Consider the following 27535-nt stretch of genomic DNA (forward strand, 5'->3'; position numbering starts at 1 on the left):
ATGGTAACGCGCCGTTTACTCTCTAGTGCCGAGGCGCCGGGCCTAGCCCCAGTCCCCGCCGGTGACTGCCAATGGAGCAGGTGGTGTGCGACGAGAGGTTGACCAGCAAGTTGGCTCCTCTGTGGGATGGCATCCGTCGCGGCGAAAGAGAAACGGCCGACGGCAGTAGGACTGGGACTGGCTCAGGCTCAGGTGGAGCGGGAGAGCGGGGCGAGTGTGAAGTCGAAGAGACAGGGAAGTCTCCGCAGCCGCAGCCGCAGCCGCAGCAGGAGATCTGTGTTTGCGAGGAGGATGGCGACGGGCAAGTTCCGACGGAGGCCAGGGATGATCCTGCACCGGAGAGCAACAAGGATCGCATTAAAAACAAATGCCTACTTGGGAACTGGCTGGAAGAGGTACTGAACCTTGAGAAAGGAGCTGACGTGCAGTTACCCAAACCTTTGTTTTACAGTCAGCAATTAAAACAACTTATTTCACCGTTTATTGTCCTCTCCCTCAACCACCATCTCAGTTCATCGGCATGGTTCTGCTATTTGCCTGTCTGAGTATTTCCAGCATTTTCTGTGTTTTCATTACATTTCATATTTCCAGCATCAGCAATACTTTGGTTTTGTAGCACCACCAGTTTCCGGTGCTTATTTATTGAGACGATGGATATCTGCCAAAAATATCATGGATACCAGTTATAACTATAACTTGTATGTGAGTCTTACAACAAGCATGGCCGGACATTTTTACTCCGATAGACCTTTCATAGTAGGGGATTGAGGACATGTATGCTAATATGGCATAGGTCAATATCATTAACGTTAACAGTTTATTTGTATCCCCATACCAATGCCACAGAGGGCTTCTTTGTCAACAATGAGACAGCATAGTGGGTCATTAGGAAGTGGTTCACCATTCTGTGTTTGTGCATGATCTCAGGTGCTGCCTGTATGGTGTTTGCATGTTCTGTCTGTTATTGTCTGCATATCCCCTGGTTTCAGTCATATCCCAGAGAGCTATGTAGCATCCGACGATAAACCCCTTGTATACAAAAGGAAATAACAATGCTGGAGTCACTCAGCAGGTCAGGCAGCATCTCTGGAGAGTATGGATAGTTGACTCTTTGGGTCGAGACCCTTCTTCCGACCTATAGTGCTAAACTTTCTAGTATAAACAAGTGACAAAATAATAAAATGGGGGGATGATGGGCATCTGAGAGGGAATAGGTTGTTGAGCTATTGGGGAGAAAAAAAGTTTGGAAATGGGACTGATGGGATTGCTCTGCTCGGAGCTAGTATGTATGGGCAGTGGGCCTAAGGTCAACTCCCATGTTGTTAAAGGTAAGCGTTCTCTATATCTGTACATTGAGAGATTCTAGATGTGCTTAGGTCTCGCTTAGAAATAACAAGTGTTCCACTAAGTTCCAGAACTATGCCAATTTGCAAGTAAGAATTACATTGTTCTATCTGAGACATATGACAACAAAACACTCTTGATTTATCAACAACATCCGTTTCTCCGTTCCAGTCTGTTCAGACTCTATGTCAGCAATCCAGTCTGATGTGAAAGTGGGATATTAGTGTTGGTTTATTATTGACATGTGTACTGAGATGCAATTAAAACATTTGTGTTATGGATTATCCAATCCATAAGATCATATAACCATATAACAATTACAGCACGGAAACAGGCCATCTCGACCCTTCTAGTCCGTGTCGAACACGTATTCTCCCCTAGTCCCATATACCTGCGCTCAGACCATAACCCTCCATTCCTTTCCCGTCCATATAACTATCCAATTTATTTTTAAATGATAAAAATGAACCTGCCTCCACCACCTTCACTGGAAGCTCATTCCACACAGCCACCACTCTCTGAGTAAAGAAGTTCCCCCTCATGTTACCCCTAAATTTCAGTCCCTTAATTCTCAAGTCATGTCCCCTTGTTTGAATCTTCCCTCCTCTCAGTGGGAAAAGCTTATCCACGTCAACTCTGTCTATCCCTCTCATCAATTTAAAGACCTCTATCGTCCCCCCCTTAACCTTCTGCGCTCCAAAGAATAAAGCCCTAACTTGTTCAACCTTTCTATGTAACTTAGTTGCTGAAACCCAGGCGACCCAGGAAACCTAGGCATCATCAGGCCATAACATCATACAACACATAAGATCATCAGGTAGTGTTAGAATAGAAGTGAACAGAATATGGCTATAGAGAAAGTGCAGAGAAAAAGTACAAGAACTGCAACAAGGTAGATTGGAAGACCAGGCAATTCATCCCAAGCTTATGAGAGACCTACTCAAGAGTCTGATAACAGTGGGGAATAAGCTGCAGTTGGATCTGGTGGTACATGCTTTCAAACTTTTGTATCTTCTGCCCAACGGGAGAGAGCAGCATGAAGCATAGACGGAGTCAGTGGGGAGGAAGCTGGTTTGTGTGATGGTCTGGGCTGCATTTGTAACTGCAATTTCTTGTGGTCTTCAGTAGAGCAGTTGCCATACCAAGCTGTGACGCATCCAGACTAGATGCTTTCTATGGTGCATCTATAGAAATTGGTAACTCATTGGAGATAAACTGAATTTTCATAGATGTCTGAGAAAGTAGAAGCATTGGTATGTGTTTGGCTGCAGTACCAATTTGTTTTGACCAGGCCAAATTGTTGGTTATATGCACATCAGCAATTTGAAGCTCTTGACTATTTCCACTTCTGCACCGTTGATATAGACTGGAGCATGTACTCCATCCCACTTCCTGAATTGAATGAATGCTATTCAAAGGAAGGTGTGAAGAAGGGTCTCGATCCGAAACGTCACCCCTTCTCTCCAGAGATGCTGTCCCGCCGAGTTACTCCAGCATTTTGTGTCTATCTTTTAATGAATGCTCCATGGTTAATTTTTTTTTTTTTTGTGCATGATCTGTAGTTTCATTTATTATAAAATATCCTAATGTAGTTCTTCAAAGAAAAATTGTCCTGGCCAATATTTATCCATCGCTCAATTGCTTCAAAGAGCAGATTGTTTTGTCATTATTACAGTGTAATTTATTAGACATTAGTAAAGCACTTTCAAACATCTGGAGATGGACTTGTGAAGCACTACAATGCAAATTGTTTTTTTTTTAAACAATATACTTAGGAAACAATGATCTGAGCTTCTCGACACCTATTGTTTTAGTATGCGAATAGATATTAATAGGAGCAGAGCTTGGCCATACAACATGTCGAACCTGCGCATTTTGGCTAGATCATACATGGTCCTCTGCCATATCATCATTTTTCTGCACATATGTGGTTCAAATAGTAGAGATACTACCTGGCAGCTGCAACCACCCAGAGTCACTCCTAACCTCTGGTCCCGTGTATGTAGAGTTTGCTGTGTGGGTTTTCTCACAAAGTCAGTTTGAATAAGAGTGTATAAAGCATAATTAGTAATTTTGTAGATGACACTTGACTAGATGAGGATGACAGTGAGGATGGTTCTCATAAATTAGTCATAGAATTATACAGCTCGGAAATACGCTCTTTGACCCAACTTGCCCATGCTGACCGTTGCCCCATCTACAAAAGAACACAAAGTACTGGAGTAACTCAGCAATTTAGGCAGCATCTCTGAAGAACATGGATAAGTGATGTTTAGAGTCAAGACCCTTCTTTAGACCGATCTACACTAGTCCCCTATTCTTATAATCTTCTGCACACTATTTCCAGTTTAACAACATCCTTCCTCTGGCAGTGTGACCAAAACTGAACACAATTATACAAAGTAGTTTAGTTTATTGTCACGTGTACTGAAGTATGGTGAAAAGATTTGTTGCGTGCTAAAGTCAGCGGAAAGACAATACATATGATTAAAATCGAGCCATTCACAGTGTACAGATACCTGATAATGGGAATAACATTTAGCGCAAGATAAAGTCCAATAAAGTCTGATTAAAGTTAGTCTGATGGCCTCCAGTGAGGTAGATGATTACTCAGGACTGCTCTCTAGTTGTTAATAGGATGGTTCAGTTGCCTGATAACACCTGGGAAGAAACTGTCTCTTTATCTGATGGTGAACATTTTCACATTTCTGTACCTCTTACCTGATGGGAGAGGGAGTGACAAGGGAGTGAGACTCATCCTTGATTATGCCGCTGGGCTTGCCGAGGCAGCATGAAGTGTAAATGGAGTGAATGGAAGGGAGGTTGGTTTGTGTAATGGTCTGGGCTGCGTCCACAATTCTCTGCAATCTCTTGCGGTCTTGGATGAAGCTGTTCCCAAACCAAGCTATGATGCATCCCATAGAATGCTTTCTATGCTGTATTTGTAGAAGCTGGTGAGAGTTATTGAGGACAACAATCAGTCCTGAACTACTATCTATTCCATCGGTGACCGTCAGCCGACTTTACTGGCTTATATCTGTAAACTGTGAATGGCTCGACTGTAATCATGTGTTGTCTTTCCGCTGACTGGTTAGAACGCGACAAAAGCTTTTCACTGTACCTCGGAACACGTGACAATAAACTAAAACTGAACTGAACTGAAAAAACTTCCTAAGCTTTCTGAGGCATTTATGTATATTCTCAGCCATTGCTTCGATTATGAGTGTTCCAGGATAAGTTGTTGGTGATATTTACAAATCTGGCTTCACCAATGTCTTGTACAACAGTAAATTAAAGCAGGATCTTGATCAGCTAGGCATGTTGGCAGAAGAATGGCTACTGGAGTTTAATGCAGATAAGTGCAGAGGAAAAAAAAATAATAGAGGCAATTTTTTTCACAGAGGGTTGTGGATATATGGAACCAACTGCCAGAGGAGGTGGTTGAGGCGTGTACTATAATTATGTTTAAAAGACATTTGGACAGGTATACTGATAGGAAACGCTTCGAGGCATATGGGCAAGTTGGGCTGAAAGGTCTGTTTTTGAACCGTATGACTCTAGTATGTGTGACTCTAGCTGGTGAGAGTTGGCGGAGACACAGTCCATCCTGAACTGCTATCTATTTCATTGGTGACCCTCGGATGATCTTTTTTCGACGTAACTGGCTTTATCTTGCACTAAATGCTATTTATTCCCTTATCACACAGTGCGGAACAGACCCTTTAGCCAATGTCCATGCTGACCAAGATGCGTCATCGAAGTTAATCCCATTCTCCTCCACTAGGCCAATTTCCCTCTAATATCTTCATTTCAATGTAGCCATCATTTAAATGCTGTTATGTTACCTGCCTCATCTACCTCCTCTGGTAGCTCATTCCATATATCCACCACCCGTTGAGTGAAAAAGAAAAGTCTCCACCCCTCTGCTTTCCAGAGAGACTACTCTCTAAGCAATTCTGTGGTACAGATTAGGTTAAGTTTATTATGGCCACATGTACTGACACAAGTGAAAAGCTTTGTTTTGTGTGCTATCAAATCAAATCAGATATATTGTACATAAATACAATCATGCCAAACTCAAGTACAATAGACAGAGTCGGGTGAACTGTACAGAGTGCAGAAAGTAGCTCAAAGTATAGTTCTCAATATTGTGGCACAACAGTTCCAGAGACAAAGTCCATTGGCCGCAGTGGGGCAGAGGTCTTTGATTATGTTGGCTGTACCTACCCTCCAGTTCCCATGCACTTTCCCTTGTAACTGCATGAGATGTGACACCTGTTCCAACACCACGTCTTACACTACCACAGCCTTTCCCGGTGAGACAGAAGTTCTCTTCCAAGCGTGTCTTTCATTTGGAACTCCGGATGTGGCCTCCTTTACCTTGGGTGCACTAAGCAAGTATTTTGCCAAACACTTGTGCTCAGTCCGCCGAGGTGGGCATCAATCTTAACCCTCTTTCCCATTTTGACCTTTCTGTTGTTGGCATCCTCTGCCAGAGTGAGGCAACGTAAACTAGAAGAATATCACCTCATATCTTGCTTGGATAGCTTATAATCCAATTGTATGAACATTTAATTCTCCAATTTCTCATTGTACCCCCCTAACCCCAACCGCCCATCCCCCCCCCCCCCCCCCCCCGCACCATTCTCTATCACCTTCACCCAACCCCAGGTCAGCCTGGTGCACACACATTTCTCCCCCCACCCCATCATCCTGCTCTTTTTCCCTCCTTATGCTCCCATCCCCAAGTGCCCTAGTTCTATTTTCTTCTCTCTGTCCTCCCCATTGTCCACTTCCAACCATACCCTCCCTCTCAGTCCAGATTTTGCACCTCTTCTTTCCTTACCTGATGGCCCCCTCTCCAACTCTTGCCTTTTTCACTATTTCCACCAATCAGCCAATCATCCCGCCTTATCTGTATTGACCTATCTCTTGCTAGGTCTAGCCCCATGCTAACTCTAATTTGGGGTTTTGTCCCCTCTACTCCACCTCAACCAGAAATATGACGGAACATTTTCCTGTGCACATTATGCCCCACCTGCTGAGTTTGTGCAGCACTGCTCAAGATTTTTGCTCAAGATTCCCACAACTGTGTTCTCTTGTGTTGCCAATTTTCATTGGTGGGCATCAGTGGTGGAGAGATTGGCAGTTTCTAATTCCTGTGTATTAATATCTCGGATGACCTGTCCTGAGCATGGTACATATTTATAATCACAAAGAAGATGCCTTTACTTTTGTTTTAAAGTTTAAAGTGATTCCGCATGAATACTCAAACAAACTTGTGCAGATGCACTTTAGAAAGGTTCATGACTAGTTACACCAGGATCCGTTCTAAGCAAGAAGGAGCATAAGCCAGGTGGTCAGATTTCAAGTTCAAGTTCAAGTGAGTTTATTGTCATGTGTCCCCGATAGGACAATTAAATTCTTGCTTTGCTTCAGCACACAGAACATAGTAGGCATTTACTACAAAACAGATCAGTGTGTCCATATTCCATAATATAAATATATACACACATGAATAAATAAAAACTGATAAAGTGCAAATAACAGATAATGGGTTATTAATAATCAGAGTTTTGACCGAGCCAGGTTTAATAGCCTGATAGCTGTATGGAAGTAGCTATTCCTGAACCTGGTTGTTGCAGTCTTCAGGCTCCTGTACCTTCTACCTGTAGGTAGCAGGGAGATGGGTGTGTGGCCAGGATCGTGTGGGTCTTTGATGATACTGCCAGCCTTTTTGAGGCAACAACTGCGATAATCCCCTCGATGGAAGGAAGGTCAGAGCCGATGATGGACTGGGCAGTGTTTTCTACTTTTTGTAGTCTTTTCCTCTCCAGGGCGCTCAAGTTGCTGAACCAAGCCACGATACAACCGGTCGGCATGCTCTCTACTGTGCACCTGTAGAGGTTAGAGAGAGTCCTCCTTGGCAAACCAACTCTCCGTGATCTTCTCAGGAAGTAGAGGCGCTGATGAGCTTTCTTGATAATTGCATTAGTGTTCTCGGACCAGGAAAGATCTTCAGAGATGTGCACGCCCAGGAATTTGAAGCTCTTGACCCTTTCAACCATCGACCCGTTGATATAAACGGGACTGTGGGTCCCCATCCTACTCCTTCCAAAGTCCACAATCAGGAGCAGAGGAGGGATGGAGCAATTGACATTTGTCACGATGGTATAATTGTGCTTGAGTGTGTTGGGTTCACTAGTGTTGATAGTGATAGATTGATGGTAATACAGCAGATACTTCTGCAAGCTGGCCTGGTTGATGTCCCCAGTGATAACGCAGAAGGCATCAAGGATATGACATTTTTGTGCTTCTTGATTTCAGTTTCGTGAGGACGTTGCATGGATTATAGTGTAATACAAGGAGTGATTTGTTTGGATTTGGATTGTGTTCTCAGAAGCAGAGAGGCTGACGGTCGACCTATTGGAAATGTATAAAATTATGAGAGGCATAGATCGGGTAGCTAATCAGTGTTTTTCCCCAGGGTGGAAATATCAAATACAAGGGCGCATAGCTTTGTGAGAGGGAGAATGTTCTAAAGAGGTTTACGAGCCAAGTCTTTTACACAGAGAGTAGTAGGTTTCTCCAACAAGCTATCAGGGGAGGTGGTAGAAGTGATATGATTGCAACATTGAAGAAGCATTTAGACAGGCACGGATTGGGGCGATATGGATCACATGCAGGTAAATGGCTCACAGGAGGATGAGAATTAATCTTACACAGGTGTATAAAGTCATAAGGGGAATAGATCAGTGAAGGCCGAGAGTCTTTTATCCATTGAAGGCGAATCAAGAACCAGGGGACATAGGTTTAAAGTGAGATGGGAAATATTTAATAGGAACCTGAGGGACACCATTTTGCACTCAAAGGGTGGTGGTATATGGTATGAGCCAGAGTAGGCAGTTGAGACAGTTTTTATAATGGCATTTAAAAGACACTTGGACAGGTACATGGATAGGAAAGATTGAGAGGGATATGGGCCAAAAACATACAATTGGGACTAGCTCAGATGGGCGTATTGGTTGGCTTGAAGGACCTTTTTCCGTGCTGTATGACTCTCTGAGATGGGATTAGTTTGTTAGCAGCACGGTTGGCACAGGCATAGTGGGTTGAAGGGCCTGTGTCTGTGTTGAATTGTTCTATGTTTTAAGATTTTTTAATATTCTTTGTTTTCTAAACTTAATTTTTCATTATGTGTATTAAAAATGTTATCTTTAATTTTCTTTTTTTCTCAACTCTTATTCCAGCGAATGTCAGCTCCTATAGATCAGCAGGACGCTAAGGTCACAAATGCTTTAACTTTCAAGAATGGGCATAAAGGTCTACTTAGTATTGATTACTGGTCAAAAATGTCGGACGTAACTACGTATAGAGAATATTATACTCCTCCCAGGGGACCAATAGAACGGGAAAGAGGTAATTATGGGTTGAAATGAGGGGAATTGGTTTTAATGCCATACATTTCTTATACTTATACAGTGGTTGTTATGTACAAGATTTGGCTTGGTTATTAAACTATAATTTAAGAATCGAATTATCATCTAAATTTATTTGCTGCATTTTTTATATCCAATGAAAAGAACTAAAATGTTTTCTGGTAAATAATGAACAAAGTTGTGTAGGTATCTAAGCGATAAGAAGACAATAAACCTACCAGGTCTAGTAGTTTTTTAATATTATTTTATATTTTATATTTTTTATATATTATTTTTTTTATAGTTCTCAATCTCATCATCTCTTCATCCTGCTGAGTTTCTCCAGCAGTTTTGTCTACCTTCTCTCATCTCTTCATATCATGTTCTACATACTGGTCTCTAAATCCAACCTGATTGCTTATTGAAGCAACTTTTGCCGGTAGCCCAACCAATGTATTAAATAAAAGGTCTAACTGTCTTCCCTTCCTGTATCTGACTTTATTTTTCTGACCTGTGGGAACTCTTGCCGAGATCTATTTTTGTCTGTTGGCAATTAAATTAAACTTCAAAATATATTATGATGCACTGTTGTTGACATGGATATTGTATAAATGGTTAATATTAACTTGTTAACTATATATAGTTGTTTTAAATATATCATTTTTTTTGTCCAGGAATCAAGAAAGAACTCATTGAAAAGTACTTGCATAGCAAGATATGGTAAATATAAAGGGTTGGGCATTAAACAAGAGGGGAAAAAAAATCAATTTATCAAACATATAGCAATCTATTTCATTCCAAAAGATCTTTACAGCTGTATGGTAACTGGACACATCTGACAAAATTCATACTGATTGTTTTCAGTTCTAAACTGTTGTTATATTAACCGATTTCAAGTTTGACTTCTGGTACATCTTATTTTTCCCTTGCCAAAATGATTAATAACTTGTTCCTTTTTAAACAGCTATTATAAATGTAAAACTGTATTTTTCTTTTAAATTCTAATGATTAATTCTATGTTGATCAAGTTGATTTCAAAAAATTGCTTATGCTTTACTGCTGTAACATTCACTATTGGACTTGTTTCTAATTCTAGCCTATCGTCTATTTGGCTAATTACAAATTTCTGAAATTAATTGGAAGGGTGAAATTTGAAAACCTCATTTGTGTTGGTTCAAATAACTAGACATTTGGGTTGGTTTTGACCACTGTAACACCATGTTCTATAGGTGTATAAAGTTGCTTTCTCAAAACCAGCTTGGAAATCTTAGCCATAATGCACATCTGTTTCAACCCCCTTTGATATATTGCTTCCTTGACACAAATAACTGACCTGCCATATTCTTGATGGTTTAATTGAATGACATTTCCTTAGCTTATTATGGGACTTGACATTTACAGATAGACCTCAATCCAGCTATTCTGTTTCATCTGGCTGCTGCTGCCATGTGCAAACCATACGTGGCATCTGAGAATTTGATATAGAATGGAAGACACAGCCTTGCTTTAATTATGTTTTGTCTTCCTTTCAGTGATGATGGTATACATTGTAGTTGATACATCACTAAGCAGGCCCGTTTGCAACATTATGTTCTTGTACCTTTGTTCATATTTCAGCAAGGAAGTATATGATGAACATGAAGCGATCTTTGAGATGAAACCGATGGAAGCGCTGTCTGTAACACAAACAGACTTCAAAATGGAAGGCTTTAAGTCTGTTCCATATCCTCCTGTTATGGTAAGACCTGAACATAAGACATTGATTATTTAAGTTCATGCCTCAATAGTTGGTACAAATAAACTGAAGAAAATCCAGCCATCCAAACATGGAAAAGGCGGAACGGTCTAGCTATTTCCTGCAGCACTATTTAAAAAACACATGTGAGCATTTCTCAAAGTGTAGATAGGAGTAAAATAATTAAATAAACTTTTATACGCGATAAATAACTTTGATAAATATCTTCCAGCAATTAATGTATTAATGCAATTAATGTAGGTGCTTAGAATTAAAAATTCTTCAAAGAGTACTTAAAAAAAAAAAAAAAAAAAGAATTACACTTTGTAATTATATTGAAATCTGACCTGGACTAAAACAGTTTCCATTTTCATTTTCAAGATTTATATGTTGAACATGTCCTTGATCACCCCAGAAATCTGTCTAAATGGGAATAGTTACTGCTATGCACATAAGGTCCTGAGTACTGATTTGTACACAGACTGGGTCCACATCAAAAGAAAGCAGAAATGTTTCTGTATTTTTTAATTGATTTTTCATTGGTCAAATTGAGATGATTGAAGTACAAGTGCAATGAAATCTTACATACAGCAATATCACAGTCACATAGGTTCAACAGCAAAAAGTTTGTCCATAACACGACTAAAAATAAAACAACTCTATTGTATATTGCAAGTGGAGGTCAATTTAAAAATTGACGGTCTATAAAAAAAACGCCCTGTCGCACAGCCACATTTCGGGAAAACTAGATGTGCTTCAACTCTCGGGGGCAGCTGAGAATGAAGGGGGGCCCAACAGGCGGTCCCAGTCTGCATCAAACGTGAAAATCGTGTCAAGATCAGTTGCACTGGCATGTTCCAATGAGGAAGAGAGATGAGGATGGGAAAGTAAAGGAATCTCGGATGACAGAAGAGATTGTACATTTAGTCAAAAAGAAAAAGGAAGGTGATCAAGAAAAAAAGCAAAAGTTTTTTAAACGTATATTAAAAATAAGAGGGTGACCAGGGAGAAGGTAGGACTGCTAAAGGATTAAGAAAGGAATTTGTGCTTGGGAGTTGGGATGTCGGCGATGTACTAAACAAGTATTTTACATCTGTTTTCACCAAGGAGAAGGACATGGAGGACCATGAGGAGATAACAAATATGCAAGGCCAGTTTGAGATTAATCAGATAAATCCCCAGGAATTACCCCCGGTTATTGGGAGTGGCAAGAGAGGAGAGAGCAGGCGCCTCAACAGATCTTTGTATCTTCTCTAGCCACAGGCAAGGTCCCAGAGGAATGGAAATAAGCTAATGTTCCTTTATTTAAGAATGAAAGTAGAGATAGTCCAGGAAATTGATTCTAATGTCAGTAGTAGGGAAGCTATTGGAGAGGTTTTTTTTCAGGATAGGATTAACTCTTATTTGGAAGCAAATCAGGTACAGTCGGCATGGCTTAAGATAGGTCGTATCTTACTAACTTGATCAAGTTTTTTGCGGAGATAATGAAGCTGATTGATGAGGGTAGAATGGTGGATGTTTTCTACATGAATTTTAGTAAGGAATTTGATAAGGTCCCCCATGGTAGGCTGTTCGAGAAGATTAAGAGAGTAACAGTGTCTTGGATGGATGAATTCAGAACTGGCTTACAGATAGACTGTGGTGGAACGACAATATTCAGGCTGGAATTCTGTGACCAGTGGAGTTCCACAGGAATCTGTGCTGGGACCTCTGTTTTTGTGATATGAATAAATGAATTAACGTTTATTGGCCAAGTATATTCACATACAAAATAATTTGCCTTGGTGTCCTCCCACAAGTGACAACATGACATACAGTAACAGTTAGGAATGACACATAAAACATTAATAATAAAATAGTATCCATTAAACATGTGAATTAAATAAAATACCAGAGCAAAAGGAGGATACAGATTTTTGGTTATCCGAATGTCGTGCTTGGTGGCTGAGCCACACCAGATCATGATGGAGAAGGTGAGGACAGACTCTACGATGGCCATATAGAATTGGACCATCATTGCCTGTGCCAGATTGTGCTTCCTCAGCTGCCGCAGGAAGTACATCCTCTGTTGTGCTAGGGGGTATTAGCTACTGGTAGACGTTCGACACACTTGGATTGTTTTCTCTGGAGGTTGCAGGAGATCTGATAGCAGTATATTAAATTATGAGAGGCATAGATAGGGTGGATAGAGCATTTTCCCCAGCATGGAAAAATCAATTACTTGAGGGCATTACTTTACGATGAAGATAGCAAAGTATGAAGGAGATGCTGGGCAGTTTTTTTACACAGTGGGTGGTGAGTGCCTGGAATGGCTGCCAGTGGTGTTGGTTGGTTGAAGTTGGGCAGGCAAGGAGTTTATTCTTTGGAGCACAGGAGGCTGAGGGGTGATCTTATAAAAATGTATAAGATCATGAGTGAAATAGATAGGGTGAATGCACAGTCAGGGCATGGCAGGGGAATTAAGAACCAGAGGACATAGGTTTAAGGTGAGAGGGAAAAGATTTAATAGGAACCTGAGGGGCAACTTTTTCAAAGATCAATGGTCTTTTATTGTCACGTGTACCAATTAAGGTGCAGTGATATGAGAATTACCATACAGCCATACAAAAAAAGCAACAAGATCCACAACTACAAAAAAGTTAACATAAACATCCACCACAGCAGATTCCCCACATTCCTCACTGTGATGGAAGGCAAAAAAAGTCCAATCTTCTTCCTCTTTATTCTCACGTGGTCAGGGCAGTTGAACCTTCTGTTGGGGCGATCAAAGCTCCCGCAGCCGGCGGTTGAAGTCCCCGCATCGGGCCGATCGAAACTCCCGCGTCGGCCCGATCGAAACTCCCGTGTCGGGGCGATTGAAACTCCCGTGTCGGGGCGATTGAAACTCCCGTGTCGGGGCGCTCGAAACTCCCGTGTCGGGGCAGTCGAAACTCTCGTGTCGGGGCGGTCGAAACTCCCGCGTCGGGGCGATTGAAACTCCCGCGTCGGGGCGATTGAAACTCCCGTGTCGGGGCGATTGAAACTCCCGTGTCGGGGCGATTGAAACTCCCGTGTCGGGGCGATTGAAACTCCCGTGTCGGGGCGATTGAAACTCCCGTGTCGGGGCGATTGAAACTCCCGTGTCGGGGCGGTCGAAACTCCCGTGTCGGGGCGGTCGAAACTCCCGTGTCGAAACTCTCGTGTCGGGGCGGTCGAAACTCTCGTGTCGGGGCAGTCGAAACTCTCGTGTCGGGGCGGTCGAAACTCCCGCGTCGGGGCGGTCGAAACTCCCACAGTTTGGTGCCCCAGAAGTCAGTCTGACCAGAGACCATAGATTCCGTGATGTTTAAGTCCGCAAGCACCCATGGTTGGAGCTCTGAGGTCGATTCCCTGGCAAAGGGATTGCGCGATACGTGATGTTAAAGTCCAGTGGGCACCCGCGTTGGAGCTCTCAAAAGTCGGTCTCCAGCAAAGGCTGCCAACTCCTCGATGTTAGGCTGCAATGCGGACAGAGATACGATACGGAAAGAAATCGTATCTCCGTCGAGGTAAGAGATCAGAATAAGTTTCCCCAAACACCCCGACAAAAAATGTTAAATAACACTAAAAACATACATTTAACAGATATTGTTAAAACACAAAAAAGGTAAAGACAGACAAACTGTTGGCAAGGCGGAGGGTTCGAACGGGGGGGTGTTGGGTATGTGGAATGAGCAGGTACTATAATAACATTTAAAAGGCATTTGGATAGGTACGTGGATATGAAAGACTTAGAGGGATGTGGGCAGGTGGCCCAGCATAATTGGGGCACCTTGGTTGGCATGGACAAGTTGAGCTAGAGTGCTTGTTTCCATACTGTATGACTCCTGCCTGTTAATCTATCCCTTTGTGTTAATTTTCAACAATAGTTTATTCCTTTTTTCATTGTATTAGCTATAAAAATTTATAATGTCCTTTATTTATCCTATATGGTTTATTGATGTTAATCATATATTACTTTGGCCTGTTTTATATTTACGTGTGAACTATAATTTACAGCGTCATGATTATAAAACTGAACAACCTATTACAATCTGGTCGGACAATGTTAAGCAAGTACAGGTGAGTACAAGTCATTTTTCAAGCAGTTGAGCAAACGGTGAAGATGGGACATAAGGATTCTGATCATTGTCTTTACAATTGTACCTACAATATGACATGAAGAGAATTAAACACAAAAGTTTACAATATACTGTTCTGAATTTTGTGTTTAATTATAAATATAGTGATTGAGTGAAAAATTTGATTTTGTAATTAGTTGATTTAAAAATGCCTTGTTTAGGGTTTATTATTGTCATGTGTACCAAGGTACAGTAAAAAGCATACTATGTTGCATGCTATCCAGCAGATCAGATATGTCATACATAGATAAAATCAGTTCAAACTCAAGTAGATTAGATACAGCAAATGAGAAGATGCAGAGTGTAGGATATAATTCCCAGTATTATAGTGCATCATTCCTTAGACGGTCCAATGTTCTCCATGGGGTAGAGGTGTATCGACCAGTACCCTAGCTTATGGAAGGACCACTCAGGAGCTTGATAATGTAGTGGAAGAAGCTGTTCCTGAGTCTGATATGCATAGTTTAAAGTTTCTGTTTCTTCTACTGGATGGGAGCAGGGAGAAAAAGGAATGACTAGGGTAGAACAAGTCTTTGACTATGTTGCCTGCTTTTTTGAGACAGCGTGGGGTGTAGATGGAGTCAATGGTGGGAAGTCTGATCTGTGTGATGGACTGGGATAATTCCACAACTCTGCAAATGTGTGCATTCTTGGGCCGATAAATTATAAAAAGCTGAAATTGTATCATTTACAAAATCCTGCCCTTAACCATTTATGAACTGTTTGCAGATCCACTTACATGGCTTTGCATCTGAAAAAATGCCGGGGAAAACTTTTTTGGTGGATTACCCAGGTTCAGGTGGGATAGGTTAGCCTGAGTATTCAGAATATTTGCTCACACTGGGCTCTCTGTCTTAACCAGGAGGCTTGTGTGGTTAAGTATATGTGCTCCTATCTGAAAAGGAGCTGTGTATAATTACAAGCCTCAGTGACAGCAGTGGATTTACGAGGCAGGGGGTACGAGGAGGAGGCCAGCACTGACAGCTGCTTGATGCTTGTTAGAACAGTAATGGAAAAATGACCAGGCTCAGAAGGTTATTTCAACAACCATATCTTGAGTTTAACTTTCTCAATCTAACTATGTTGCAGATTTATGAATGTGACATATTTCAGTCTTGCAATCCTGTTGTTTTACTGTGCATCAGAAAACAAATTATTTGTAGACTAAAAAGTTACTTTATTCATTCAAGGAAAGTTCTATCAGTAATAATCATAAAAAATTTGAGATTGAAAATTAGGTGACATAGTTATGCAAGATACTTAAGGACAAATATTAAATTAAATATATGTTGCTTACTATATTGTTTACATGGCTAAAATCATGAAAATTAGGTGTAAGAGATACAAATGTTTTATAATTTTATTAATCTAGGTTGACAGTGGTATTTTTGTTGTGACATCTATATCTATCTATACATTACTAAAACTCATCATGTTTGTTTCTATGTCTGTCTGACTGCGGGCTGTGATCCAGAAATTGCACCAAAACGGTATATGATAGTGCTACAATTTTTGGCCCACCTTAATGACCACACACCATTGTTCTGGTGTGCAGTCTATCAGGTTTTGTTCAGATTAGTGGTATATTTTACAAGTTATTGACATTTTTAACTTTACAAATCGAAGCGATGAGGGAGGAGCTGGCCAAAGTTGACTGGAAAGATAACCCAGCAGGGATGACAGTGGGACAACAATGGCAGGTATTTCTGTGAATAATTCAGTGCAGGATCAGTTGATTCAAAAGGGGAAGAAAGATTTTAAGGGGAGTAAGGGGTGACTGTGGCTTGTGAGGGAAGTCAGGGACAGTATAAAAATAAGAGAGAAGTATAATATAGCAAAGATGAGTTACAAACCAGAGTATTGGGGAACTTTTAAAGAGCACCGGAAGATAACTGAAAAGGAAATACGGGGAGAAAAGATGAGGTACGAAGATAAGCTAGCCATGAATATAAAGGAGGATAGTAAAAGCTTCTTTAGGTATGTGAATTGGAAAAAAATAGTTAAGACCAAAGTTGGACCTTTGAAGACTGAAACAGGTGAATTTATTATGTGGAACAAGGAAATGACAGATGTGTTGAACAGGTACTTTGGATCCGTCTTCGCTAAGGAAGGCACAAACAATCTTCCTGATATAGTAGTGGCCAGAGGATCTAGGGTGACGGAGGAACTCAAGGAAATTTACATTAGGCAGGAAATGGTGTTGAGAAGACTGATGGGACTGAAGGCTGATAAATTCCCAGGGCCTGATGGTCTGCATCCCAGGGCACTTAAGGAAGTGGCTCTAGAAATCGTGGACGCATTGGTGATCATTTTCCAATGTTCTATAGATTCAGGATCAGTTCCTGTGGATTGAAGGGTAGCTACTGTTATCCCACTTTTTAAGAGAGGCGGGAGAGAGAAAACGGCGAATTATAGACCAGTTAGCCTGACATCAGTGGTGGGGAAGATGCTGGAGTCAATTATAAAAGATGAAATAGCGGCACATTTGGATAACAGAAACAGAATCGGTCCAAGTCAGCTTGGGTTTACGAAGGGAAAATCATGTTTGACTAATCTTCTGGAATTCTTTGAGGATATAACTAGGAAAATGGACAAGGGAAAGAGAGCCAGTGGATGTAGTGTTTCGGAAAGCATTTGATAATGTCCCACATAGGAGATTAGTGGGAAAAATTACAACGCATAGTATTGGGGGTTGTGTACTGACATGGATAGAAAAATGGTTGGCAGACAGGAAACAAAGAGTAGGGATTAACGGGTCCCTTTCAGAATGGCAGGCAGTGACTAGTGGGTTACCACAAGGCTCGGTGCTGGGACCGCCGCTGTTTACAATATACATTGATGATTTAGATGATGGGATTAAAAGTAACATTAGCAAATTTGCAGATGACACAAAGCTCTGTTTCTATGTTTCTATGTGGCAGTGTGAACTGTGAGGAGGATGCTTTTGGAATGCAGGGTGACTTGGGACAGGTTGGGTGAGTGGGCAGATGCATGGCAGATGTAGTTTAATGTGGATAAATGTCAGGTTATCCACTTTGGTGGCAAAAACAGGAAGGCAGAGATTGTTACCTGAATGGTGTCAAGTTGGGAAAAGGGGAAACATAATGAGATCTGGGGGTCCTCATACATCAGTCAATGAAAGTAAGCATGCAGGTTCAGCAGGCAGTGAAGAAAGCAAATGGCATGTTGGCCTTCATAACAAGAGGTGTTGAGTATAGGAGCAAAGAGGCCCTTCTGCAGTTGTACAGGGCCATTAGTGAGACGACACCTGGAGTATTGTGTGAAGTTTTGGTCTCCAAATTTGAGGAAGGACATTCGTGCTATTGAGGGAGTGCAGCATAGGTTCACAAGGTTAATCCCCGGGACCGTCGTATATTGATAGAATGGAGCGGCTGGACTGAAATACTCTGGAATTTAGAAGGATGAGAGGAAACATATAAGATTATTGAGGGATAGGAGGCAGGAAACATGTTCAAGTATTGGGGGAGTCCAGAACCAGGGGCCAGACTTTAAGAATAAGGGGTAAGCCATTTAGAATGGAGATGAGGAAAAACATTTTCACACAGAGGGTTGTGAATCTGTGGAATTCTCTGCCTCAGAAGGCAGTGAAGGTCAATTCTCTGGATGCTTTCAAGAGCGAGTTAGGTAGAGCTCTTAAATATCAGGGGATATAGAATAGAATAGAATGCAATTTATTGTCATTCAAACCTAGGTTTGAACGAAATATGGGGAGAAAGCAGAAACAGGGTACTGTTTGTGGATGATCAGCCATGATCAAAGTGAATGGCGATGCTGGCTCGAAGGGCCGAATGGCCTACTCCGGCACCTATTGTCTACACTATTACTAAAACTCTTCGTCTTGTTTGTGGCTATCTGCGTGTATGTTTGTGTGCCAATTTCTATTTTCCTATTTCCTTTCAAACACTAAACCAAAGCCTTCCCACTTTCACACATTCTGTTCACATTTTTCCGTCGAGGCAATAAACATCTTCCCGTTGCATTTCCACCTATATTTCCGCACTTTTTAATAATTTAAAGTTTTTTTAAAAAGCCCGAAAACTCACCCATTTCAAAACCCAAGTGACGTCAAAATGGACTCACAAGGCAGGATCGGACGGTCTTCTGGGAGGGAGGGGCACTCCAGCGTATTTGCGTGGGGGCCGCTGCCGGCGCCTCACGCATGTTAGCGAGGGTGATGCTGCTGGCCCTGGTTGCAGCCGAGCCTGGTGCTGGAGTGAGAGCTGGGCCCGGGGCCGAAAATAAAGCCACTGCTGGAAGCAAGTCAGGGCCGGGCCGAGTACGAGAACAAGGCTGAGTGTCAGGCCCAGCCGCTTGTCTATGACCTGGGTAGGTCCTGTGGCAGGGAATGTGAGTGAGAGGAGGAGGATGATGGAAATGAGGAGGAGGGAGATGGGGTGGTAGAGAGAGATGCCCCCTCCCTATCTACCCTCCCCCCCCCCCCCCCCCCCCCCCCTTCCTTCTTCCCCCCCCCCCCCCCCCCCCCCCTTCCTTCTTCCTTCGAGCCTGCACCGCCATTCAATATGATCATGGCTGATCATCCAACTCAGTATCCCGTACCTGCATTCTCTCCATATCCCCTGATCCCTTTAGCCACAAGGGCCACATCTAACTCCCTCTTAAATATAGCCGATGACCTGGCCTCAACTACCTTCTGTGGCAGAGAATTCCAGATGTGTGAAAAATGTTTTTCTCGTCTCGGTCCTAAAAGATTTCCCCTATCCTTAAGCTATGACCCCATGTTCTGGACTTCCCGAACATCAGGAACAATCTTCCTGCATCTAGCCTGTCCAACCCCTTAAGAATTTTGTAAGTTTCTATAAGAACCCCCCTCAATCTTCTAAATTCTAGCGAGTACAAGCCGAGTCTATCCAGTCTTTCTTCATATGAAAGTCCTGACATCCTAGGAACTCGGGAGAGCTCTTGGAAAGAACTCGTACCGTGGGACAGGGCTATAACTGATTGGGGTCTGTTGGTCAGGAAGTCGAATATCCAGTTGCAGAGATGAGCCCAAGTCCTGAATGTTTGGTGATAAGCTTGGATGGTATGATGGTACTAAAGGCAGACCTATAGTCTGTGAAGAGGAGTCTGGCGAAGGTGTCTCTCTTCTCCATGGCATCATCCGTGGACCTGTTGTGGCGGTAGGTGACCTGCAGTGGGTCAAGGCCATTGGGTAGACTGGATTTAATGCATTCCATAGCTAGCCTCTCAAAACATTTCATGATGGTGCATGTCAAGACCACAGGACGGTAGTAATTTAGGCATGAAGTCTCGCTTTTCTTCGGCACTGGGTTGCCTTCTTGAAGCAGGAGGGTACTTCAGAATGATGTAGGGAGATATTAAAGATGTCCGCAAATACTTCCGCAAGCTGGTCCGCGCAGCTACTATGGTCACGGCCAGGAACTCCATCTGGTCCAGTTTCTTTTCGTGAGTTTACCTTCAGGAAGGCTGATCTAACCTGTGCTACAGTTAGGGTTGCCAACTGTTCCGTATTAGCCGGGACGTCCCGTATATTGGGCTAAATTTGTTTGTCCCATATGGGACCTCCTTTGTCCCGTATTTGGCTGTTACTACTTGGGTCGAGGAGATTGTCAGGTCGGAGCACCGCGTCCAGCCCAGCCTTACCCGTCCCGACGTAGTGCAGTAATGGAGTGCAGCTGCAGCACCTCACCCATGGCCCCGTCGGTCGGCAGCCTGGCCAACTGTCCAACCTTTAGACCTTCACTTACCGCCAACACCACCAACCTTCCTTCTCATGGCCGATCATCAGTGTATGGATGGGGTGCTGGAATTTGAGTGCAGCAGAACACAAAGCCCACCCGGCAGGCCAGCTGAGGAGTTTTGGCCCGAGCGCTGGACTTTGCGAGCAACGTCGCGCGGCCCGGGCCAAAACTCCTCAGCTGGCCTTCCGGCTGGGCTTTGTGTGCAGTCCAGCACCCGGGCCAACTGATCATTCACCCAGCCACGGCCGAGTCGGTCAACGAACTGCTCCGGACTTGGTGACTTGGCTGACGTCCTGTCACTTTCCGTGCATCAGTTACGCGTCTGGTTCAAAATTCGAAGTACGGTTTCCACTGTACTTTTGCACCGTCGTAAAGTCGAAATATCGTAAGCGGAAGCATCATAAGGAGCATCTGTACTATGTAATCACCAGAGGGCATGTTTACAGGCAGATCCAATAGACAATAGGTGCAGAAGTTGTCCATTCGGCCCTTTGAGCCAGCACCACCATTCAATGTGATCATGGCTGATCACCCACAATCAAGTCAAGTCAAGTTTATTCGTCACATACACATACGAGATGTGCAGTGAAATGAAAAGTGGCAATCAGTAACCCATTCCTGCCTTCTCTCCATATCCCCTGACCCCATAACCCCTGACGACAAGGTTAATACCCAGGATGGCGGGACTGTCATATGCTGAGAGAATGGAGCAGCTGGGCTTGTACACTCTGGAGTTTAGAAGGATGAGAGGATATCTCATTGAAACATATAAGATTGTTGAGGGCTTGGACATACTAGAGGCAGGAAACATGTTCCCGATGTTAGGGGAGTCCAGAACCAGGAGCCACAGTTTAAGAATAAGGAGAAAGCCATTTAGAACGGAGATGAGGAAACACTTTTTCTTACAGAGAGTGGTGAGTCTGTGGAAGTCTCGGCCTCAGAGGGCGGTGGAGCAGGGTATCTGGCTTTCAAGAGAGAGCTAGATAGGGCTCTTAAAAATAGTGGAGTCAAGGCAGGAACGGGGTACTGATTGGGGATGATCAGCCATGATCACATTGAATGGCGGCGCTGGCTAATCCTGCACCTATTGTCTATTGACTCCGCTATCTTTAAGAGCTCTATCTAATTCTCTCTTGAAAGCATCCAGAGAACCGGCCTCCACCGCCTTCTGAGGCAGAGAATTCCACAGACTCACAACTCTGTGTGAAAATGTTTTTCCTCATCTCCGTTCTAAATGGCTTGCCTCTTATTCTTAAACTGTGGTACTTGGTTCTGCACTCCCCCAACATCGGGAACATGTTTCCTGCCTCTAGCATGTCCAAAGCCTTAATAATCTTAGGGATTGTAACATCCAGTCCTACTAATCAATCTGAACATCTGGATCAAACCAGTGACCGCTGCGAAAGGGCAGCTAACAACCAGGGAAAGACCAAGTGACGGCCTGGAGTGACTGCTGACCGGGGCTGGCATGGGCTAGCTCCTCATGCCGGCAGGATCCATCGCTAATCAGTGTTTTGGATCCACCCTTATATTGCTACGGAAGGAATCGACTATTAATAAGACAACTAGCACAGCAATTGACAGAGCAGCAACACCAGCAGGACATAAGCTACAAAGCTGCATCTGTGGCTGGGAAAAGATAACATCAGAAAGGGGTCTCAAGATCCACCAGGGCAGGAAAAAGTGCCTGAGAGAGCTTGGTGAGGGGCCTCGCATTGACCATTACTTTCTAAGAGGTAGGCCAAATCAGTCGAGTGAAGCCCAGTGGCAGGTTAACCACCACAGTCCACAGGGTATCAGCACCCCAGGCAAAGCTCAACCAAGTACTGTCCCACCAACGGACACAAGTCCATGGGCCCAACCAGCCATAGTCAGCGGTAGAGAGGAAGATGGAAGGAAAAAAGCCGAATGGAGCAGTCACTGGCTGTGGCTGAAGAGAAAAGATGTTGTCTGGGCTGCCACGTGACCATCTAGAAGCTAACCATAAGACACACACCCAGGTCTGATCACCCAGCGGTGGGCCTGCCTCGACTGAGGGTGTCTTGTGATAAAAGGCCGAAACACCCAGTGACGTTGAGGTACACAACTGAAGATGGGTCTGATTGGTAGCAAAATCGCCTAGTGGTCATCCCCAAGTATACCAAATGTCAATTGTAGTGAAAAACCTTAGGGATTGTAACATCCAGTCAATCTATGTTTCAATAAGATCATCCTAAATTGAAGAGTATACAAGCCCAAACCCATTCTATCAACATATGACAGTCCCACCATCCCTGGAATTAACCTGGTAAACCTACCACTCCCTGAATAGCAAGAATATCCTTCCTCAAATTTGGAAACCAAAACTGCACACAATCCTAGATCTGATACAACAGCGTGTGTGCATGTTGCATGTGCTGTTGACCCCATGCACGAGTGATTCACCTGTCATCCAATCACAGGCCCCCTTATGCACATCAGTTATACGCTATATTTTGCTAATTCCTGCCAAAACAAAATGTTTCAGTAACGTCTGGTGTTGTTCGGTCGGTTTGGCATGTGCAAATATGGATAAACCTGCAAAAAAGAAAAGACTACAGCGATAACAAGCAATGGGAAGCAAAAAAGACATGGGTTAAGCCCGTCAGCGGTGACTCGATGAAGGCCTTCTGTATTTATGTCGTCGGGAATTTGTCCCTTATTTTAACCTTTTATCCCTCATTTGGGAGTGAGAGAGTTGGCAACCCTAGCTACAGTCACCCTGGGGAGAGGCACAGTTGAGTCTGAAGGGTCGGGTGTCATTGCCCTGTTGGCCTTCTGCTTGAGGCGAGCATAAAAAGCATTCAGTTCATCGGACAGGGTGGCACTATCACCAATGATGTTGCCTAACCGTGCTTTGCAGCCAGTTATCTATTCCGACCATGCCCCATTCTCTGTGTATCCGAGTGATTATACAGGGATTCAAGTTTGTCCCGGTATTGTCTCTTGGCTGCCTTGATGGCTTTGTGGAGATCATAGCGGGGCATCTTGTACTGCACGGGATCATCATCAATGGTGCTCACTTTTAACAGCAAAATTATAATATGAATTGTGTTATATACTCTACCAAAAATATTGGTCATAAAAACTAATAACAATTTTTTTATTTTCTTTATCTCCAACAGGGTGTCACTGAAATGAAGACCGGTAATGCTCCATTTAGAAAAAATACTTCATTTACCAAACCAATAATGGAATCATTGGATACTTAACAATAGGCTCCCAGCCATAGAAATTAATCATTTATAGAAGTTGGATATACTGCATGTATTTTACTTTGTTATCCTTCAGAACTTTCGTACTGATTTAAGGGAGAATTTGGATCATTCATTTATTATCAGTTTCCAAAAATTATATAAATAAAAATAAAATTAGTAATCACATTATAAGAGATGGGGAAATATTTTTTTGTATCATGCACTGAAGAATCTCAATGCTGTCTGCCCAGTGAATTACATAACAGTATATTCCAGCCAACAGTTTGTACCCATTAAAGATACAATATACAATACAATACCATTATTTGTCATTTGAACCTCACATGAGGTTCAAACTAAATTTGGCTTCTGCAGCCGTACAAGAAAAGAACCAAGACACACACCAACACAATTTACACAAACATCCATCACAGTGAATCTCTCCTCACTGTGATGGAAGGCAAAGTCTTGTCTCTCCCCTGCTCTCCATTCCTCTCCCGATGTCAAAGTCAAAGTCAAAGCCCCCGGCGGGCGCTAGCAAGTCCACGGCCCTTTAAAGCCGCGCTGGGCGATGTAAGGCCCTGCTCCGGGTATTGATGTTCGATTGGCTAGAGCATTATACACCATCACCTTATGATCTTCTGCCAATTGATTTTCATATTATCCTATTGGTATTGCATTTTATAAAATGTTGGCTGTGTGATTTTAAAATATTGTACAATGTATTAGAACAAATAGACCAGAAAACTGATGATAGAAATAAAAAAAATGATGGAAACATTCCCAGATCTGATGAAAGGTCTTCAATCTGATACGTTAACTCTCTTTCTGCTTCCACAGAAGCTGCCCAACCTATTGATTGCTTTCAGTTTTTCTGCTGTTGTTTTGGATTCCCAGCTTCTGCAGTTCTTATGATTTGCATTTTTTCTGAAAACTGATGAAGTAGTTCTTGCAATGGGATGAAATCAATTATGCTGAGAAATACAATGATGCTCCTCCTTGGAATGCGAGAGTGAATTGCCATTGTATTTTTCAGGTTTTATTTATTTCAATAATATTGAAGTACATCCAGAACAGCATTAGGAGATCTGAGCTAGCCACTAGGTGGGGTGATAAGAAAAATGCAATGATGGTAAACTGCTGTAGAGCAGAGCAACCACATCCAGTTGAAAAACACAATACTACGATTATTTTATGAACCTTACTATCCTCAGTAAAATCAGCACGGCAACCTAAAGTATATTGTTGGCACAAGAGGTCAGACAAGCGAGAATGGCACTCGCTGGAACCATTATGTCAGTTCAAAGGAGGTTGATGAACTAAGCAATTTGAGCTTTCAGCAAGTCCAATTGGTTCAGAGAGATAAATCGGACTGCATTTATTTTTAATTATGGGCTGGACGCTTCACTTTGAGTAGCAATTCGTTTATGCAGTCGAATATAGGATCAGCCAACTAGCTAGAATATACAACACGATTTTGTAAATTTAATAATGAGGTTGCTTAGGTCAGTGCAAGTGACCTTACTATTGCACTGAGCTCTGCATCAATGAAATTCAAGAACTCTAAGGTTTATTTTGGATTTAAAGTCAATTACAATGCAATGTAGCTAAATCAGGCGATGTGATATTTATCCAAATTATTTTAATACCAGCTTGTTCTATAGAACTATTTAATACTGATTTACTTGGTGAGATATAACAATGTACTATATTTCCCATTTGGCACTTAGTGCAAAAAGTTTTTAAAAATTGATCTACAACTATTAGAAGTCCAAAACTTCATCCAGGTAGGTATAGCACTCTGCAAACAGATATGTATACATAGTGTTCTGTAAGCCCCTCAGCCTCCTGTGCACCATGGAATAAAGTCCTCACCTACCCAACTTTTCCTATAGCTCAGGCCCTTGAGTCTTGGCAATATCCATGTAAATCTTCATTGCACTCTTTCCAGCTTAATGACACCCTTCCTATAGCAGGGTTACCAAAAGTGAACATAATACTCCAAATGTGGCCTTACCAATGTATTGCACAACTATAAAATCCCAACTTCTACAGTCAATACCCTGAAAGATGAAGGCCAATGTACCAAAAGCCATCTTGACCACCCTATCCACCTATGATGCCACTTTCAGGGAACTATCTACCTATGGTCCTGGATCCCTGGATCCCTCTGCCATATAGCATTACTCTCGGTCCTACCATTCACCATGAAGGCCCTGCCCTCGTGTTGATCTGCTTTAGACTCCATTAGCCATCCTTCAGCCCACTAGTCCCAGCTGATCAAAAGTCTGGTGTAATTTTTGATATGTGATGAACAAAATTTACCTATCCAGATGCCCCAACAACCACTGATGTCAGTATCTGGGAGAGCCCATAGTACCAACATTTAATCTCAATATCCATGCCAAATTGCACAAAATATGAATGGGTACAATCACAAGGGACTGCCAAAGGAGGGAAAGGAATCAACGGTGAAATTATGAAAGAAAGTACCACCAAAATATATCTATTTGTTATGTTAGGAAACAGAGAAGTAGAAATTGACAGGGCAAGATAATTGGTTATGTTGTAGTAATTTCAGTAACTTGATATGACCAAATAGTATGGAGGTCATGAGATATTTCAGTCTAACCCTCACATCCTTATTTGGCTTCAAGAAAAAAGGCAAATAATTGCTCCCCCTCTGACTTCTGCAGCAGCCTTACCACCATTTGAGCTGAAAGCAGCTACCGGGACACAAGATGGGATATTAGGATCATATTACAAATTGCAGAAAACTGCACATTACTCATGTGAAAACATATGGTTTGAATTAAATGACCTTTAAAAAAAAATTCTCATTACAATCTTGATAAGAGCCAAAATATTTATGAAAATGCAAAAGTAATCAAATCTGGGTCTGGAAGGAGACTGCAATAAATAAACTATTATGCATATGGTTATACAATTTATATTTGAGAATTTGTAAGAAAATATGATTGCAAGGATTTCAACCTATGACCTGAATTAAACAAAATAATGTACAAAATATTGCAGGGAGATGCAGGAAGAATACTTAGAATGAGGAATCTAGAATTAGGAAGCACAGTCAAAAGATTTCGATTTAGGTTTGTTATTGTCACATGTACCAGATTTTGTTTGCATGCTATCTAATCAAATCAGTTAAAACAATACATTAACACAATCAGGGCAAACACAAATACAAAATGTAGAGTGAGGAGAATGCCAGAGTGAGGAATGATACAAGAGTGCGCCTGAAATGTTGTTGTATGTATTATTATGACAAATTATTATTATTATTATTATATAGTTTCTCAGCATTGTAGCGTAACAGTTCCAGAGAGAAGATACAATGTCTGCAATGAAGTAGGTTGGAGAATTGGGACTGTATTCTAGCTTATGGAAGGACCGTTCAGAAGTCTGATCAGAGGGGAAGAAACTTCCTGATAAATAGCAGAACAGGTAGTATTATAAAGATAAATTTCTACTCCATAAGGCTCTATAAGCTCAGCCATTGCTTCAATAAAGTGATCATTAGATTTTAGGATATCAAAATAATCAAGAGATATGGAAACAGTAAGAAAATGTTTTTTAGTGGTGGAAGTTCATGCATGATCTTGACGCATGGTGAAGCAGACTAGCGGTTTATGCCTACTCCTATTTCTTGTGTCCAATGTATTTAATAAACAAGCCAAAATAATGAATGGGGCTGATATTTGTCTTTACGAGCTCTTTATTAAAACAAAGTGCCTAATCTACTTTTGTTAGCAGATATCTATACTCTATTTGCCAACAGATTTGTGCATTTCAAAAAATGGTTCTGTTCCAATTAACATTTGAAAACAATAACATATTGAATGGCCTCAATTTCCAAGGCAATACAAAAGAAGAAAATTAAATCTATGTTACTTGCCCCATCCCTGTACAGATGCACAGAACAAGA

General features: G+C 42.1%; 1 protein-coding gene across 1 annotated transcript; it reads left to right on the plus strand.

Annotated features, from left to right (window-relative positions):
* On the plus strand, positions 1–24371 carry spag8 (sperm associated antigen 8). Its single transcript, XM_055633171.1, has 6 exons — positions 1–395; positions 8595–8763; positions 9437–9482; positions 10380–10500; positions 14515–14577; positions 23521–24371. Exons 1-6 carry the CDS (start codon positions 72–74, stop codon positions 23605–23607), a joined length of 810 nt encoding a protein of 269 aa, XP_055489146.1. The 5' UTR covers positions 1–71; the 3' UTR covers positions 23608–24371.
* The last annotated feature ends 3164 nt before the right edge of the window (positions 24372–27535 follow it).

Source organism: Leucoraja erinacea, chromosome 1 (genome assembly GCF_028641065.1).
Source record: "Leucoraja erinacea ecotype New England chromosome 1, Leri_hhj_1, whole genome shotgun sequence".
Lineage (NCBI taxonomy): Eukaryota > Metazoa > Chordata > Chondrichthyes > Rajiformes > Rajidae > Leucoraja > Leucoraja erinaceus.

Excerpts from the sequence above, each read along its gene's own strand:
- spag8 (XM_055633171.1), top strand. The coding sequence starts at position 72 with ATGGAGCAGGTGGTGTGCGACGAGAGGTTGACCAGCAAGTTGGCTCCT. Across the intron at positions 9,483-10,379 it reads TACTTGCATAGCAAGATATG|CAAGGAAGTATATGATGAAC; the intron begins GTAAATATAAAG and ends TTCATATTTCAG. Across the intron at positions 10,501-14,514 it reads TTCCATATCCTCCTGTTATG|CGTCATGATTATAAAACTGA; the intron begins GTAAGACCTGAA and ends TATAATTTACAG.